Below are 16,567 nucleotides of genomic sequence, written 5' to 3' on the forward strand. Positions count from 1 at the left end.
TGCCGTTGATGCATTCAAAAACCATATTATGGAGGTGTCTCAAGAAGATTGGAAAAACTGCTTTGACAAATGGTTCGAACGAATGCAAAAGTGTATTGACCATAAAGGAGAATACTTCGAAAAACAATAAAGCAGTTTTCAATGCCAAATTTCTGTTTTTTCATTGTTAGGCTCAAAATATTAAATAGTGACCCGCGTACATGCCCATATCAGCTTGTACTGGTAGAGTCCAGATTAATGTATCCCATCCCCCGTGTAAATAATATCCTGCAAGAAGAGTAAAATTAAGTGAAGAATAATTTGCAATGTTGATTAATAAACACCACAATACAAGTCTCTGCATCTTTATTATTTTTTCTCTATTTACAATGTGATTACCATGTTATTGGTAACATCATAACATAAAACACAATCACACATGCTGGAATGCAGTTGCATTTACATATTTAACAAGAGACCTATGAATGAAAATTAAGTGTAAATTAATGTGTATTCATCAACACATGTTGCTCTCACACAGTCAAATGCAAACTGGATGGTCTGCTAACTTAGTCACTCATGCTGTCACTATCACTGTCTCCGGATTCAAAGTCGCCGACATCAATGGAGAATTTGTACTCCTGATCGCAGCCCAGGTATGCATCACTCATGAAGTATAGGGTGTAAGCATGATGACCTATGGGAAACAATTGCACATTTTAGCAATGGTAAACTCTACAATTAGTCTTTTCTCTTCTAAAATATGATGCCAAGTCTGAATTGACTGACATCGCAACCTTACACAATGAGTACAGTAGAACATTCATTTTACATTTTTCTGGGAACCAAGCTGACAAAACTTTAAATGAGGGAAAATGTAACATCGAGGAATTGGGGTTGGACTGTATAAACAGATGTGTATTTGCTAATTTCCGTGGTGGTGTAACATGTCATGAAGCTAGAGGTCTCAAATTTAAATCCTGGTTAACATATGAAAGTATAATTGTGCTCGTCTCATGATTAATTCATTTATCCTCATGATTAACCCACGAGCTTCAAAAGTGATGTAGACAGAGACAAATAACACACATTTATCTGTCTACATATTTTTTTATTTACTACATTTAATGGTGGAGTTAGGGCATATGACTTTTCTTCTACAAAACCAATATTAAGCTCCTTTGATTGTTTCTTTACAGTACCTACAGTGGAATTTTGATTTTGTGTTTTTCAGAGGACCACGGTGTAAAAACTTGAAATGTAGGAAAATGTTAAAGCTCGGAAAGTTTTCTAACAGGTTGCTTTATTGGCTCCTTTTGTTTAAATCAACAATGCAGGAAAATTTAAAATTGAGGAACATAAAATGAGGGTCCACTTTACTGTATTTCACACTTAAAGAGAAAATAAAAACATTCAATGAAAGAGTTTAAACCTTAAACATATTATCAGAAAGGAGAAAGAAAGAGAAAGGGGAAGATAAAGAAGAAAGACAAAGAGGAATAAGAAAAGAGAAGGAAAAGAAGAGGAAGAAGAAAATAGAAAGAAGGAAAAAGAAGAGGAAGAAAAAAGAGATAGAAGGAAAAAGAAGGTGAAGAAGAAATGAACATGTGCGTGCTTGTTTTATCCACTATTCATAAAGCTCCAACAAAGATATTTAAGTAACAAGTACAATAACAGAAGGCACTTCTCAATAACATGATGTAGCAAGGTGCAGGCTATACAACAAGACTGCATGCAGATGGATCTTATTTGTAAACAAGTCACACAATCAATGACAATTATACACATAATTTGAGTTTTGTATCTGATAAAGACAAATGCAAAGGCTGTATTATTTGTGAGATGCATGGTCAGGATGCTGCAGAGGAAAGAACATGTTGCCACTGGCTCCAGAAATTTCATGCAGGAGACAGAAGCTGTAGAGATTAACCACATTCTGGATTGTCAGCAGAGGTTTTTTGAACAGGGGTTAACCAAACCATATCAATTATCCATGATAGAAAAAAAAAAACAATGATTTTCAGGAAGTTTGTCTCTCCCCAGAATGGTAGAAAGACGGATGTGTGAATTTAGGTATATCATAATGTTCAACCAGTGGGCACAACACATCACCAGTTTGCAAGAAATCAGTCAGAATGACCACTTGTATTTGCTTGCATGTCATAGAAATTAACTTTTCTTGGAATGATTAGTAACAGATGCTAAAAAGTAGGTCCTCTCGTGGACTGCCATCGGCATGATACGATGTTTATTTGGAGAAACTTCTAGAGGAGGATTGCATCTCGGAAAGATCTTGTTAAGTATATGGTAGGGTAACTAGGGAATAATCCAACAGGAGCTTGAATCTAACCAGACTATCACGTTCTTTGAAATTTGGAAAACACTAACGATATGTCAGAAAAGTGCAAGAGTTGACTGAATTGTAAATGGAAAAGTTCTGTGGAAGGGGAATTCAATAATTTCTACATAATGCACAGAATGCCAAATAAACATATTCGTTCCCTGATTTAAATACACTGATCAATTTTCATAAGCTATTAATATATGCTCTGCGTACCATAAGGTTTTCCATACAGCTAGTTCAACATGACTGAATGGTGAAATCACAAAACTTGGCATTGTTGAACTTTGCAATTAAGATGATAAACAGAAAATGCACACTTCTGTTCAAAAATATACTGCTCGAATAGAATATCAGGATCTGGTGTTGATTCTAGGTGAAGCTACAATTTTCACTATGGTAATAAGCTATTCCATACTATTTCAGATTTAACACACACATTTCTTATATCTTGAATCAGTGCACAATTCAACATTAAAATATAGTTACTGGTCTCCTACCTGAACTTACCGGCCCCCGTGGCGGAGTGGTTAGCACATAGCGCTACGATGCCAGGGATCCCAGGTTTGAATCCCAGCTTGGGAATGGATGTTTGTGAGTGTTGTGACGGTTGATATACATATATAAACATCATCCCGCCACAGTCACTCTCTTCTCTTAATATACGAGAGTGAGATATGTCACGCGCCGAAACAAGTCATGGATCGTTACGTAATGTAGCAAGTTACGCAGCTTCTCGAGAGAGGCCGTTTGCTGCCTCGGCTCGTCATTCGCGCATGCGTAATACAGACTTGTCGTTTGACCAGCGGTGGGAGCTGAGAGAACGAACAGTCACGATACAGATCTCTTACACGCGATACCCACCACAGACCAGGATTTACGCCAGCCGGAGCGGAGAGACGACAGGTACATTTAGTAGTTCGTGAAACAGGTGCCCGACCTTTTTACCCTTCCTTCGTTGCGTATTTGGCATGGCATATTAGCTAACGTATACGTTTGAGCTGCCATATCGTCCTAGTCATCAGGACTTTTGCCATATTACGTAACGGGGAAGGAGGAAGGTCAATATGGGGCTTTTGTCAAATTCATTCTCGTAACTCGCGTACACGACTTGTGTAGCAACAGATTAATCCTTCTAAATTGTTGAGTCACTTGTGTTGAATTAGTTATTACAAAAGAAATCAAGTAGATTAAATTATTTATTTTTTGTGTCCCTCCACTCCATAACCGACTGGAATATTGCATCTACCTTTTTTTTTTTAAGATAACCTGATCAGTAACTTGTTTCGGCACCATCTCAAATACTCTTTCCATAATTGTTGGCACATATTTCAAAACGGGTGTAACTATTTATATTTATTTGTTTTAATGTTTGATGAAGAATTGGGAAGGGATATAATGCGTGTATATATAAACTAAATTTTGGGGAGAGATCATTGTTACTTATTGTAAGTTATTTAAATGGGATTCATTGAGTTATTACGTTCCGCATAATTTAAAATATTGAATCTATTGTACTGATCAACTTACTGTTACCCTTTTTACGAAAACTAAACTGTTTATGAATAAAAGTTTGTTTGAATAGAGTATAATTTGTGATCAATCCAAGAATAGACTAAGTGGATATTCCTTTGACAAAAAAGGGAGTGGACGTAGCTTTATCTAGTGGATTAGAGATAAATTATCTGGGTTGTTTAGGGGCGTACGTAATTTTCTTGGGAGGGGGAACTAGACGATTCCCCAATTTCTCAAGAAGATAGCGTTAACCCAGATTGCATGCACTCGGCGATTTAAGTTGTTTGTGTCCTGGAGAAAATAAAAAAAAAACAAAACAAATCGATCCACGAAGTTCGGGGTGCCAAACTGGGCCGGGCGAATTAACGATACTACGGTAGCAGCATCTATATCATCGTACGCTTCAATATTGCCTTCTTTGAGAATTTTGCTATTAGGTAGCAACAGTATTTGGAAAATTGAAGCGTAACTAATGAAATAAGTAGTATTCGCCACAGTGTCCATTCATCAATTTCATCACTCATCCCCATCTTTGTAAATTAGCCAAATGTGGTACAAAATATAAAGTACAATAAAGCAAATCAATCAATCGTACCTGGACTTGGAGCAACAAAGTCAAGCTTCACTTTAGCCTTCTGCTGCAGGGTCAGCCTCTTAATAGAGAGCAATGAATTTCCTTTGGGATCTCCAATAACAACCCACCAGCCCTCTTCACGTTTCTGCAAAAGAAATATTGCTTTACTCCATAACAAATAACACATTGCATACTATTGCACTCCAAAATAAATAAATAAATAAATATTACATCCAAACTATTGTGTACCTCTTAAAGCATAAAGCGCCTTCAAATCCGTTTTGAAACTCTGCAGTTATTGGAAAGATGCTGCAAATATCATTCAGCTCTATATATTTTCAGTATTTTCTGAGAATTTCTCTTGAACATGCTGTATGTAATAACAGTAGGGATGGGCCGATACCGATATAAAATTTACTGGTACCGATAACCAATATTCTACCAATCCGATATAAAAATCCAAATGATCCTTGAAGAATCTAAATGGTTCATTCACCTCCTTATTAATTTGTGTTTGCAGATAACTGCAATGCAAAAGAAGCTACATATTTAGAGGTTTATTTAAGAAAAGTAGGGTATGAGGACTGCATATTTATATCCACAGTATAACAAAATGGCAGAATATTGTACTAAATTAAAAGATATTTATCAATATATCGGATTGGTAAAATTATTGGAAATTTTACCAATATGCTTACAGAGTACCGATTAATCTGTCCCATCCCTAATTAAGAGGTATATAACAGTTTGAGTTTATTACAAATTCCAAAATAAAATAAATTTATGCTGGAAGTTCATATTATATTTTTGGTAAACTTGGTTTGAATTCAACTTTGTTGGCTAATTCAGGACTGGACATGGTGTTCATAGGATCCAATCTACTGGCACAACCTTTTGTGACTCGAATCTGGGGCCCCTTAATGACAAGGCACCAGTATTAACGTCTGCAATATGGAGAAGCCAATTTAAGTGTAAAGCTTCTATCCAGCCACCTTGAGGAAGCGCTCTCTTCCCGAAGGAAGGTGACGAACTAAGTGCGTTCTGCGTGAACCTACCTGTGGGAAGAAGGGAGCTATGACAGGGCCCGTAATCTCATCCTCCCTCTCCAGCTGAACCGCGACGTTAACGGTAGAGCCGCTGTGGATGCGATCCCTTTCTTGAACCTCGTAGCTGAGTTCAATGTTGGGGTAGCGATTGCAAAATCTAGCCACGTCCTGCATCTGACCATCGGTCAACTGAAGCAGCTTAGAGCGATCCTCATCCTCCAGCTCCATTATGTCAAACACCGTCTCCACACGCTGGAAGTAGGAAAACAATATTATACATGTAAACATTCAAACAACTTATTAGATGCTTATGATTTGGATTATTAGAAATTATAATTATTGGCAACCAAGTATGGAGACTACTTGAAAAATTAAATTGGATCAGAATAATTTAATTCTGGCTCAAAAAATACTCCACGCTGTCACAGGGTGGTCACTCTAGGACCTTCATAAAATTCAAGGGTACAAGCAGATGTGTTCTCTATTTCAGCCTTACGTATTACCACCTCTCACTCCCCCTCCCCCAACCAATATATAAACAATATAAAGGGTCTGTGCAATTCCAGTTTATCCAAAAATTCTAATTCAATTAAATGGGATGGATATTGCCATTTCACATACTCAAACTCGAATTACATCTACAAACACAAGTCTCAAATGTTACGGGATATACTAATGTACGAAAAATTTTAATTTTAAAAGAACCTCAAACTAAAATTTGCCTAATCAACTTCAGGATATCTTATCTTTCAACAGTCTTCCTTCTGTCAGACAGATAGTGCAAAGGATGCTAGCAAAGTAAACAGATTGAGATATTTCTGTTTTATTTTCCACGCCACTATCTTTTATTTTGGATTAATGAAAGTTGCAATTTTTCACTTCTACGGAGAAAAATTCACGTAGAATTCACGCAAATTTCCGGAGCCAATAATTCACGCATAATACCCAGAATTCAAGGAATTCCCAGTGAGTAGCCACCCTGTGTCAATATGTTAATAAGGCTGAACTAATACTATTACCAATGTATTGGTATCCATTTATACCAGTGGAATTTCCTGGAATTTAATTAATGATATTAGCTGATACTTTTCTGCACTCCACATATCTTATGGAGTCTGCAAAAAATCCCACGTGACACTTTTGCCGAGTCTAAATATTCTTCATTTTCTATTTACAAATTGTTACTTTTATCTTGTTCGATGTGGTATTCCAATCAAAATGAACACCTAAGAAGCTAGAGGGAAATTTTTGTCCGAAATTCAACATTCTTGAAACTAATTTTTGGATATTTACACACACAAAAGTCATCATACCTTTTCTGTGCAACGCTTGACGATTTCTGGAGTGAAGTGTGGGAGCTGCTTCAAGTAGGAATCCTTGCTCCACATGGCTTGCGTCATCATCTGAGCCAGTTCCATGGCAGCCACTGCAGGGGAGAGCCAACCATTTGAGCTGAGCACATCCACACATGCCTGGATCAATCTTATTGCCTGGAAAGAGGATTCAAAGAGTTTCACTAATGCACAGCATCTGAATACTGAAATCAACTATACTATACCCTTTACAAAGCTTACCAAATGTTCTATTAAATACTTCTATCAGTACGATTATATAGAGTGGAACTCTGAGCTTACGTTCCTGGGATTTACATTTTCATTAGGGCTGACCCGATACTGATTTATCGGTATCGGTTGAAATTCTTTCACCGATACTATCGTTTTTGAGATGCTGGACCTGCGGCCACGAGCAAAATTTGTCTTTTTAAAAAGTTCGTTTACTCTTCCTTGTGACAGGTTTGATGGCCACCACAAGAAGTTCCGCATGTAGCTTTTCCAAGGAAAGCTGGACAAACCCAAACCCTCCTGGTAAGCAGATGCCTAACAAGATCAAAGGTATAGAAAGCTGAAAGCTGGGACCATCTTCTCGAAGGCATGTAAACTACCTGGTCAAGTCTGTGTGGAAATACAATAAATCATTCCTTTCAAATTCCTGCTTGCAAATTCGTGGGGTAAGAAAGACGGACATCTTTAAAAAAAGCATTACTATCATGCTGGGCTGTTTCCAGGCCAGGTGATTGCAGAGTTCTTGGGAAGGATGGGTTAAGATCACAATTGATTTTTGTTTTATCTACATTCAAGCAAGCAAGGAGGGTTGTGGAAGCAATTTCTTCTTCTACTCTTCCCTTCTGGGTAAGTCTCTTATGTGATTGTTGATATTGCAAAATACAGAGAAGGATGGACAGCATAGCATAACCAGAGCCCACCAGATGAGCGTTATTTTAATAACTGTATTTGTATATATTTTTATGTCGCCTTTCTCCCTCTCCAGGTTAAACCAAGTGAGAAGAATTAATAGTGTTTACATGAAATTGAAGAAGAGACACAATCCACTGATTACAAAGTCTTGCAACATCCAAAATACCTCTTTTTTGCATCCTTTGGGTCTACAGACAAGTGCACATAAAAAAATAATCTCACGAGAGATTTTAAAGTGTTTTAATGCTACATGATAATAATTTGGGAGTTATTTAATGTCATGAAAGGAATGCAGTGTGACCCACATAGACGAGTTAGTATGACTTTGTAACTTATTTTAAACTTGAATTTTACAAGTATCGGCATCCGTATCAGTACAAAGTGGTATCAGCTCAGTCCTAATTATAATGCATATATATACAGGGTTATTATAAATGATGGACCCATTTTCAAAACATCATATTTATTGAGGTACAAATCCAAAGTGAACAAGCTATATACCAATGGAAAGAGGAAGGTTCAAAGTTTGTTACCACAATGTTTGTAACTGTTATAAATGTTCAATGTGGCCACCATTGGCTGCACGGCAAACATCGACGCGGTAGCCAAACTCGTTCCACACAAGCGTAAGCATACCTGCTGTTACCGAGTGCACGGCAGCAGTGATCTGGTTACGCAGATCGTTCAGAGTTGTTGGTAGAGGCGGGACGTAAACAGCTTCCTTCACATAACCCCATAAGAAATAGTCGCAGGGTGTGAGATCCGGAGATCTGGGTGGCCAGAAGTGCAGAGCCAGGTCCTCAATTCCCCTGCGACCTATCCAGCGCTGAGGAAGGGTCATTCAAAAAGTCTTGTACAGATCGATGCCAATGGGGCGGAGCCCCATCCTGTTGGAAGATGAAGTCCTGGGAATCTTCCATAACTTGAGGGAACAACCATTGTTCCAACATGTCCAGGTACGTGATTCCCGTTACAGTTCTTTCCGCAAACAAAAATGGTCCATAAACCTTTGCACTGGATATGGCACAGAACACGTTGATCTTCGGTGAGACTCTTTCATGTTGCACGGCTGCATGTGGATTTTCCAAACCCCATATGCGAACATTGTGTCTGTTGACTTTTCCACTGAGGTGGAACGTGGCTTCATCGCTAAAAATTACATGCTGTAGAAATGCGTCATCCTCCATCTTTGCTAGCAGATAATCACAAAATGCGATATGCTTCTCTTTGTCATTGGGTGTGAGAGCCTGTACCATTTGTAATCGGTAGGGCTTGTACAGCAAACGTCTTCTCAGAACTTTCCATACCGTTGGTTGGGGTATTCCAAGCTCTCGACTAGCTCTGTTGGTAGACTTTTTGGGACTTCGCACAAAACTTTCTTCAATCCGTTGGACATCGTCCTCTGACACACGTGGTCGGCCTGTGCTTTTTCCTTTGCACACACTTCCAGTCGCTTGAAATTTGCTGAAACCAACGGCTAATGCTTTTCCTAGTTGGTGGTTTGCTACCGAATTTGGTACGGAATGCCCGCTGCACTGCAATTTGCGACTCACTTTTCGCGAACTCAAGCACGCAGGAAACCTTGTGCTCCAAGGTCGCCATCTCGCTCACAACTGACAGAGATGGTCCTCTTGTGAACTCTACCGGCCGCTTCTCAACCACCACAGCCCGCCGGCCGCAGCCCGCCAGAAACTTTGAACCTTCCTCTTTCCATTGGTATATAGCTTGTTCAATTTGGATCTGTACTTCCCTACCTATGACGTTTTGAAAATGGGTCCATCATTTATAATAACCCTATATATTCAATCCTCATGGTTCCAATAGAGCATACTGTTGTACATTGTAACAACGTGAGTAAGTTGCACACGCCTTTTTTACAAAATGAGTTTGTTATACAATTTTCTAACATTTTGCATTTTCGCACAACTTACTTACTTTTTTTTCATCATCATCATCATCCCCTGAAATATATAAAACCCAGGTTCCACTGTGCTATATTTTGTGATATTACAGAAATTCATAAAGTTAATGTAAAGTTGTGATCAAATTCTATGGTACTCAAAACACTATTTCAATGGTTCTGCATCATGGTATAATAATAGAATTTCTCCACCTGTTTGGCACCACATTAAGATATGTACTTCAAAAACTAAATCCTAATATGTAATTTTTTTCTGATTGTTTCCAGAACCCTACTTAAAATAATAATAAAAAAAAAGTGATTTAAAAGCAAAAACTTAATTTGAGTTAATACAATAAATATACTGTATGGTGAAGGTGGCTTTCACCTGGCAATGTTTCATCCAATTTTCAAGAAATTTCTCAGGCTGTGTACAGTGACTGTCTTGGCAGCATTAGCCTACGAAAGTTCTGGGAAACTGGAATGAAACGTCACCAGAAGAAGGAACTCCACTTTTAAAATAAAATTGTACTGTTATCAATTAATTAATGATGTACACACAACCAACATTATGCATTTCAACTGGTGACAAACTAACACATAATTCATTACCTTGCTCAGAATTACTTCCGTGTCTTGTTGCAGCTCTGCACCAAGTTGCAACCGAGATAAATGCGCCTGTAGAAGGAGGTTGGTCTTCACGTGGGGGTCATTGAACTTCGGATTGCTAAGCTTGTTAGGCAGCCTTTGGGCCAAGCTACGCAGCACCGTGTCTTCCTTGTGCCTCACAGGAACATCTTCATACTCGGCAGCAGAGGAAATGATTTCCAGGAGTCCACGGATCTTGGTCTTGTTGTTCAACGATAAACTGAACAATTCTGTGGGAACAAAGTAAAATATGTAACTTAACTAAAAACCACTAAGAAAGTTGTTTATGTTCAAATGTGGTATTTTACCATGCCAATTTATGTGATTATGGATCAAAAATAATGTTTCCAATATCTCAAAACTCTATTTGGTGTAATATAAAACATATTATTTTACTTTGCACTTTATTTTGCACCATTGTAACAAAAAATAATAGGAAAAAGTGCTTTCTACCTTTTTTTGTGTAAACTCCTATGAGGGAGAGTCTTACATTCTTCTCATTTCTTATCTAGTATATTTCTGCATGTGTGGTTGCAGTTTGCTGCATTTTAGCACAGACTTATTGCTGTTCTTCATATATTTTGAAGTTAGTGCCTGTGTACCTCAAGAATAATAATCTTTGGAATGTACATCCTGTTACTTACAAGGCACTAAGAAGTTCTTTACACCAATGTGCCTAACAACATTGTTGAAATTCCTTCTCCATTCGTAAACTTGCTGATATGGTAAGCATGCATAGCCAAATGCAGTTTCATTTGTCAAACAATTTCTCTTGATTCTAAGCTTCCAACGGGCAAGAAACCATTACTTTTCTTTGGTGCAAGTGTGTGTGAAGAGGTGTAATGTTTAAAATTACAAATTTGTGTTTTGAAGCTCACCAGATTGCTGTTGCAGCCTTGAGGTCATTTTGTAAATAAGTTTATATCTCATGTAAATTTCAGCCATATACAGGCTCTCCCTGATGGCGTCATCGCCTTGTAATCAAGCGGTCCCGGGTTCGATACCTAGTGGAGGCACAAGTGGTTCGGATCCCACTTTAAACTGTAGGTCCAGTCCCGATTAGCCTTACTGTGCATAAAGGGGACTTAAAACACCAAATCAATCAATCAATCATCTGCATACAGTCTGTTCTATAACTTTTATGGAACTAAAAATTTTCATTTAAATCTCCCCCATAAATGAACATTTCAGTATGTAATTGCCTTTCAGCAAAATTAACTATAGACTAAGAATTCTCACATGTATCGCAATGTTTTCATTGGTTGTAATTGAAATTTGCAAAACCTAATTGAATCCTTCGATTACAATTGCGAATTCTGTTGAAGGGGAATAAAATCATCCTTGGTAATGATGTACAGATAACGAAAAACTTCTTTTGCAAGATAATTCACACCTTAGTCAGGAGCATAAAGTGAGTTTTCAACTTCCTTGATCTGAACCATCATTATTTCGGAATATTACCTACTACTGTAAATGCCATTTTACAGCAACAAGTCACGTTGATTGATCTGGCATGCTGTTCACAAGCGCAATCGATATCAAGTAGGAATGGACAGATACAAGAGACATAATCTGTGAAATTTAGTGTACTGAAGTAAGTACAAAATGCTTGCATAGTGATATCTCATATTGTGGTCAATCTGTGTGTCTGCAAATGGGAGTCAAATAACAGACAGTAATAATCAATAGTATAGTGACCTATCACATGTATACAAATAATATATTTTGTGGAGTGAAATGCCAATAAAATAATAATTATTTATCTCAATTTGGCTATTTATAATCTGCAGAAAATACAAATATATACACAATGTATAATGAAATCGGATTCAAATGCTAGATTATTATCATATGTTACCTTAATATTTGAAATTGGGTAAACTACTTTCTACAGATATCAAAATAATTTAACATCTTTTAAAAAACACAACAGCTTTATTATTCTATGAAAGGAAGGCACTTTCAAGTTTCTTAAAGATGCTCCTATGATGTTTGTCAATTGTAAATGTAAATTACATTTACAAAAGCAAAGGTAATTCATTAATCTGATGCAGACAGCCAATTGGCAAGTTTAACTCTGTAGAGGAGAGTGCGTTTCTTGATTTTTGGGTTTGGGAATTTTCACGTGATGTAGGTTAGATACTCTGATAAATTTGCACAAAATGACAATTCTAAAGATCTTTGGTAGCACATTACCGAGGCCAGTAGTTTCTCCATTTTTCACCAATAAAATAAAATACAATTTACAGATTTCTTAATACTGTATTTCCGAATTCTGGAAAATTCCCACTTTTCGAATTCCAGAAAATTATTAGCCAGATTTTGGTAATTACATTATCTGGAAGCCAAATTCTGGAACTTTTTGGTCAACCCTGATTTCAAACAGTGTTTTGTGTTCAGAACACACCCATGTAATACATATCATCGTGATATGAAAAATATTTCACAGCATTTTCTATCATTTCATTCAAAACCTTGTGTCTTTATTCGTGGTTAGGTTGAGCATATTCTAGGTGTGGCAAAACCTATTTCAATTCTTTCGTAACATAGTTGCAGGTAAGTACACCAAATATTTTAAAATTAATTCACTATATTGGTTAAATAATACACATATCTTACCTATGGTTGTATAATTTATGTAGTAATAGGCTGCAATCATTCCTAGATTCAATGGTAAGCAATCCATTTCATCTTCAATGCTAATACACTGAAATATAAATAAAAATAGTTATACATATGTCTTAAATACATAAGAGTGTCATACATCACAGAGTTTATAACATTTAAATTTTGGTCTGAAATTGAAGTTACTGAAATAATCCTTACTAAAAAAAAACACACAAAACAGTATGATACAGCAGACAGAGCAAGTAGCGTCATCGGAACCTCAAGCTTGCTGTCTCTCAACCAACCCTGATGATGATTCTGAGATAGGAGTCGAAATCTTCAAGACTTTTAAAGTGTCTTAGCCAACCTGTTTATTTATTTAGTGTGGTTTTTAACAAGAATGTTGCTGGCATGTGACTTACATTTTAAAATGGCATATTACCTGACTCGAAAGCATCCAAGGACAGTTAATGCAATTAAAACTTTTTACGCTCTACTACACTTATAAAATACTAAAAATAACATCCACATTAAAAATCTAACATCGATAACATGAACAAAAAAAGAAGAAGTTATTTTTGCATCTATTCCTAAACTGAATATTATTTCTGCAATGAATTGTGGTGTGATAAAATTGTTAAAATTCACTGCATGCTTTCAACAATGAAAATATAATACTTAACTACACTATTTTAGTGTAAAAAAAAGTACAAAAATTTGTTACCACATACCTTTGACTGTTCCAAATCATTCAAAGTGTTTTCGACTAGCTCAGAAAGATGATCTGACAAGTGACGATGAGACACCCCCTGAAGATTATAGTAATTTGGATTCTGGGTAAGTCTGCGGTACAAGAATGTCCAAGTGAGATAATCAACAGCATCTTGCTTGTTCTCAATAGTCTTGGTTACAATTTCTGCATTGAAGTGGTCATGTAGTCGATGGTCAAGATGACTCTGGAAGTAATAATAAAAAAGGAAAATTTGTCAGTGTTTAAGTTCTCTATTGACACAGGGCCGAATATGTAAAAGTTACGCTTTTCCATCTCTCCACTTCTAACCAATGATCCGATATTCACTGACAAATCTGCATACCGCTGAGTATGTAATTCTGGCCTCATTTCCTATTTCAAACTCGCTCTCAGTTGGCATTAAGAATTCGTAAGGTATAAGCGAGTGCGGGATCGTAATAGTTCGAGGTGCGTAAGAACTTAAGGTGCGACTCACCTCAGTACGTTGCACCTCAAACCAAGGACACTAAATGGATTAACATCATCTCCGTCGGATCTAGGTAAGTGTGGAGAGAAATCAGCGCTGTCATCCTCTTCTTTCTTCTCCTTGACAAATAAGGCAATTTAACATTATAAAATGAAACCTCTCCCATTGCATAATTAGTTACGTCCCTTGTGACTCTAAGATTCCCTAGTTATAAATTGAGTCACACTTCATGGTGGAGATGCTTTAGGCTAGATCATAATTTTGTACAAATTACATACAAATTTTAACCCCCCAACAAACATTTCCTAGCGGAGATGCGATTACCGCTTAAGTTACCACAATTTTAATCCTCCCGTCCCCCCCCCCCTGTCAAAATGATTAAAATAATAACCCACACTTCATAGTTTGCTTATAAATTTTAGTCCCTCGACCACCACTTCATGATGGAAATGTGGAAATTAGTGTAACTGTTGTACCCTCCCGTACATAATACTCAACATTTTACTTCCCGTTCTATACAACTTTTTACTGTTTTTAATTAATAAACTCCCCTCACACCACTTCATAGTGATCATAAAATGCTGCAACTCAAGTACATAGTCTGAAGTTTGTTTGGCACAAGTGTTTTTCTTTGTATTGAAACCCCTTATTTTTTTTCTTTCTCTCCTTTTGTGCTTTGAAATTGAAACGAAAGCAATCAGCGTGCACGAATAGTTCACAACTCACTTTACATAACGACCTAGACCAATCGTTAGATAACTTACTAGAATTAGCTTCCGCTTTTACTGAACTCCCCCCCCCCCCTGGAATTTTCCTCCCTGTGTAACTCGTTCAAGAGCTGCACAAGACGGATATCCCTACTTCCAACAAGAACTTACCACCCCCGGAAGAACCAACCCCTCTTACTAGTACTCCTGAAGTAAGACACATTAAGCCCGGCCCTACAATGTCGGTCAACATTCTATCAGCCCTTTATCCCAGCCCCTTCAGTGGTCACAATCCTAGTGACGTAGATAGCTTCTTTGCTAAACTTACGACTATCGCTACCACATTGAACTGGATTGAAGATAAGAAAAGAAAAAAAAAGAGATGCTACCCCTATTTTTGTCAGACATTGCGTTAGCTTTCTACAAAGACATAAAGACAAAACTTCAACACTTTGACATATGACCAGATCAAAACAGAAATAACTGATCTTTTCAAGAGCGCATCTCAAACCAGCCAGCCTGTACAGATGCTTCTGGAACGTAAACAAACCCTGACTGAACCTCCTTACGCTTATGTTATTTCTAAGAAACAGATGGTTTCACAACAGTTCCCCCAAGCCACAGAGGCACAGATTATGTCTTACGTCATATCAGGATTGAGATCGAAATATATTGCTTGCTTATCCAATCAAACATTTGCAAAAACTGAGGATCTTATTGCCCATCTTCAAAATTTTGATAGACAAGAATCCCTTATTCAGACCCGAAGGACGGAAGAGCAGAATGAATTAGAGCGAGCATTAAATCACGCTAAATATCTGCAGTCAGTGTACTTTACATCTCCGTCATCTTTTCCCAGTAACATGCCAACAATGAACATGCAGTCAGGATTCTCAGGCTCAACTTCCAACACCGCTCCATTCAGTCCACAGTCCAATTTCCCCCATTCCCCTCCAACTCAAAACAACTTCCAGCAAATTCCCCCCATCCCTCTCTGACACAGCCCGCATACATGCAAACTTATACAACAAATAAGGCAATTTAACATTATAAAATGAAACCTCTCGCATTGCATAATTAGTTACATCCTTTGTGACTCTAAGATTCCCTAGTTATAAATGGAGTCACACTTCACTATATTCAGATAGGCTAATCGAGACTAGGCCTACTGTTTAAGGTGGGAATTGCAATATGCCTCCACTGGGGATTGAACCTGAGACCCTTTCATTACAAGGCAATAGCCCCATTCGGCAAGCCAGACAACTGCAAGATGCATCTGAGAGGAAACACGTGACTACCAACTTCCGGCTTAAGATCATCTTCGCTGAATCGCCGGACGACAAAAATTCATACGCGGTCTGTGGATGAAACAAGTCAATGCAACAACTAGCATACAAGCTCCAAAGGGGAGAATTACGGAAAATAAATATATTTAGGAAAGAATGAAAAAAGTAGCTACTATTCTCGGAAAGGGGTTAAATATGGTACATCATCTTTAGTCATACGATTAATTGTATTTAAGTAATTAAAATCAATTTTTAGTTCATTTTCATATTCAACTTCATAATATTCCGAGTTCAATCAAAATATTTGTACTGAACAGAAAACAATGTTACTACGTTGGGTCTCATTAGGGATATATATTTAGCATTCATTGAAGTAGATTGTATTGTTCAAATCTTGTGTCGAAGTCACTCTCTTCATTCTTTGAAGCAGACGAGATATTCAGTGAAGGTGGTCTTCATATAAAACAATGAACTTCTCCACAATAACATTAT

At 37.3% G+C, this 16,567-nt stretch overlaps 1 protein-coding gene across 1 annotated transcript in view; it reads right to left on the minus strand.

The window, feature by feature from the left end:
- Window positions 1-328: 328 nt before the first annotated feature.
- Window positions 329-16,567, minus strand: part of Brr2 (U5 small nuclear ribonucleoprotein l(3)72Ab) — a 164,030-nt gene continuing 147,791 nt past the window's right edge. Inside the window, exons 28-34 of the mRNA XM_083143160.1 lie at window positions 13,597-13,821; window positions 12,878-12,965; window positions 10,223-10,488; window positions 6,769-6,945; window positions 5,465-5,707; window positions 4,431-4,554; window positions 329-676 (exon numbers count right to left, since the gene is read on the minus strand). Coding sequence (XP_082999286.1) covers window positions 549-676; window positions 4,431-4,554; window positions 5,465-5,707; window positions 6,769-6,945; window positions 10,223-10,488; window positions 12,878-12,965; window positions 13,597-13,821 — 1,251 coding nt within the window. The 3' untranslated portion in view covers window positions 329-548. The remainder of the gene's footprint in view (window positions 677-4,430; window positions 4,555-5,464; window positions 5,708-6,768; window positions 6,946-10,222; window positions 10,489-12,877; window positions 12,966-13,596; window positions 13,822-16,567) is intronic.

Source organism: Lepisma saccharinum, chromosome 21 (assembly GCF_977018435.1).
Source record: "Lepisma saccharinum chromosome 21, izLepSacc3.1, whole genome shotgun sequence".
Lineage (NCBI taxonomy): Eukaryota > Metazoa > Arthropoda > Insecta > Zygentoma > Lepismatidae > Lepisma > Lepisma saccharinum.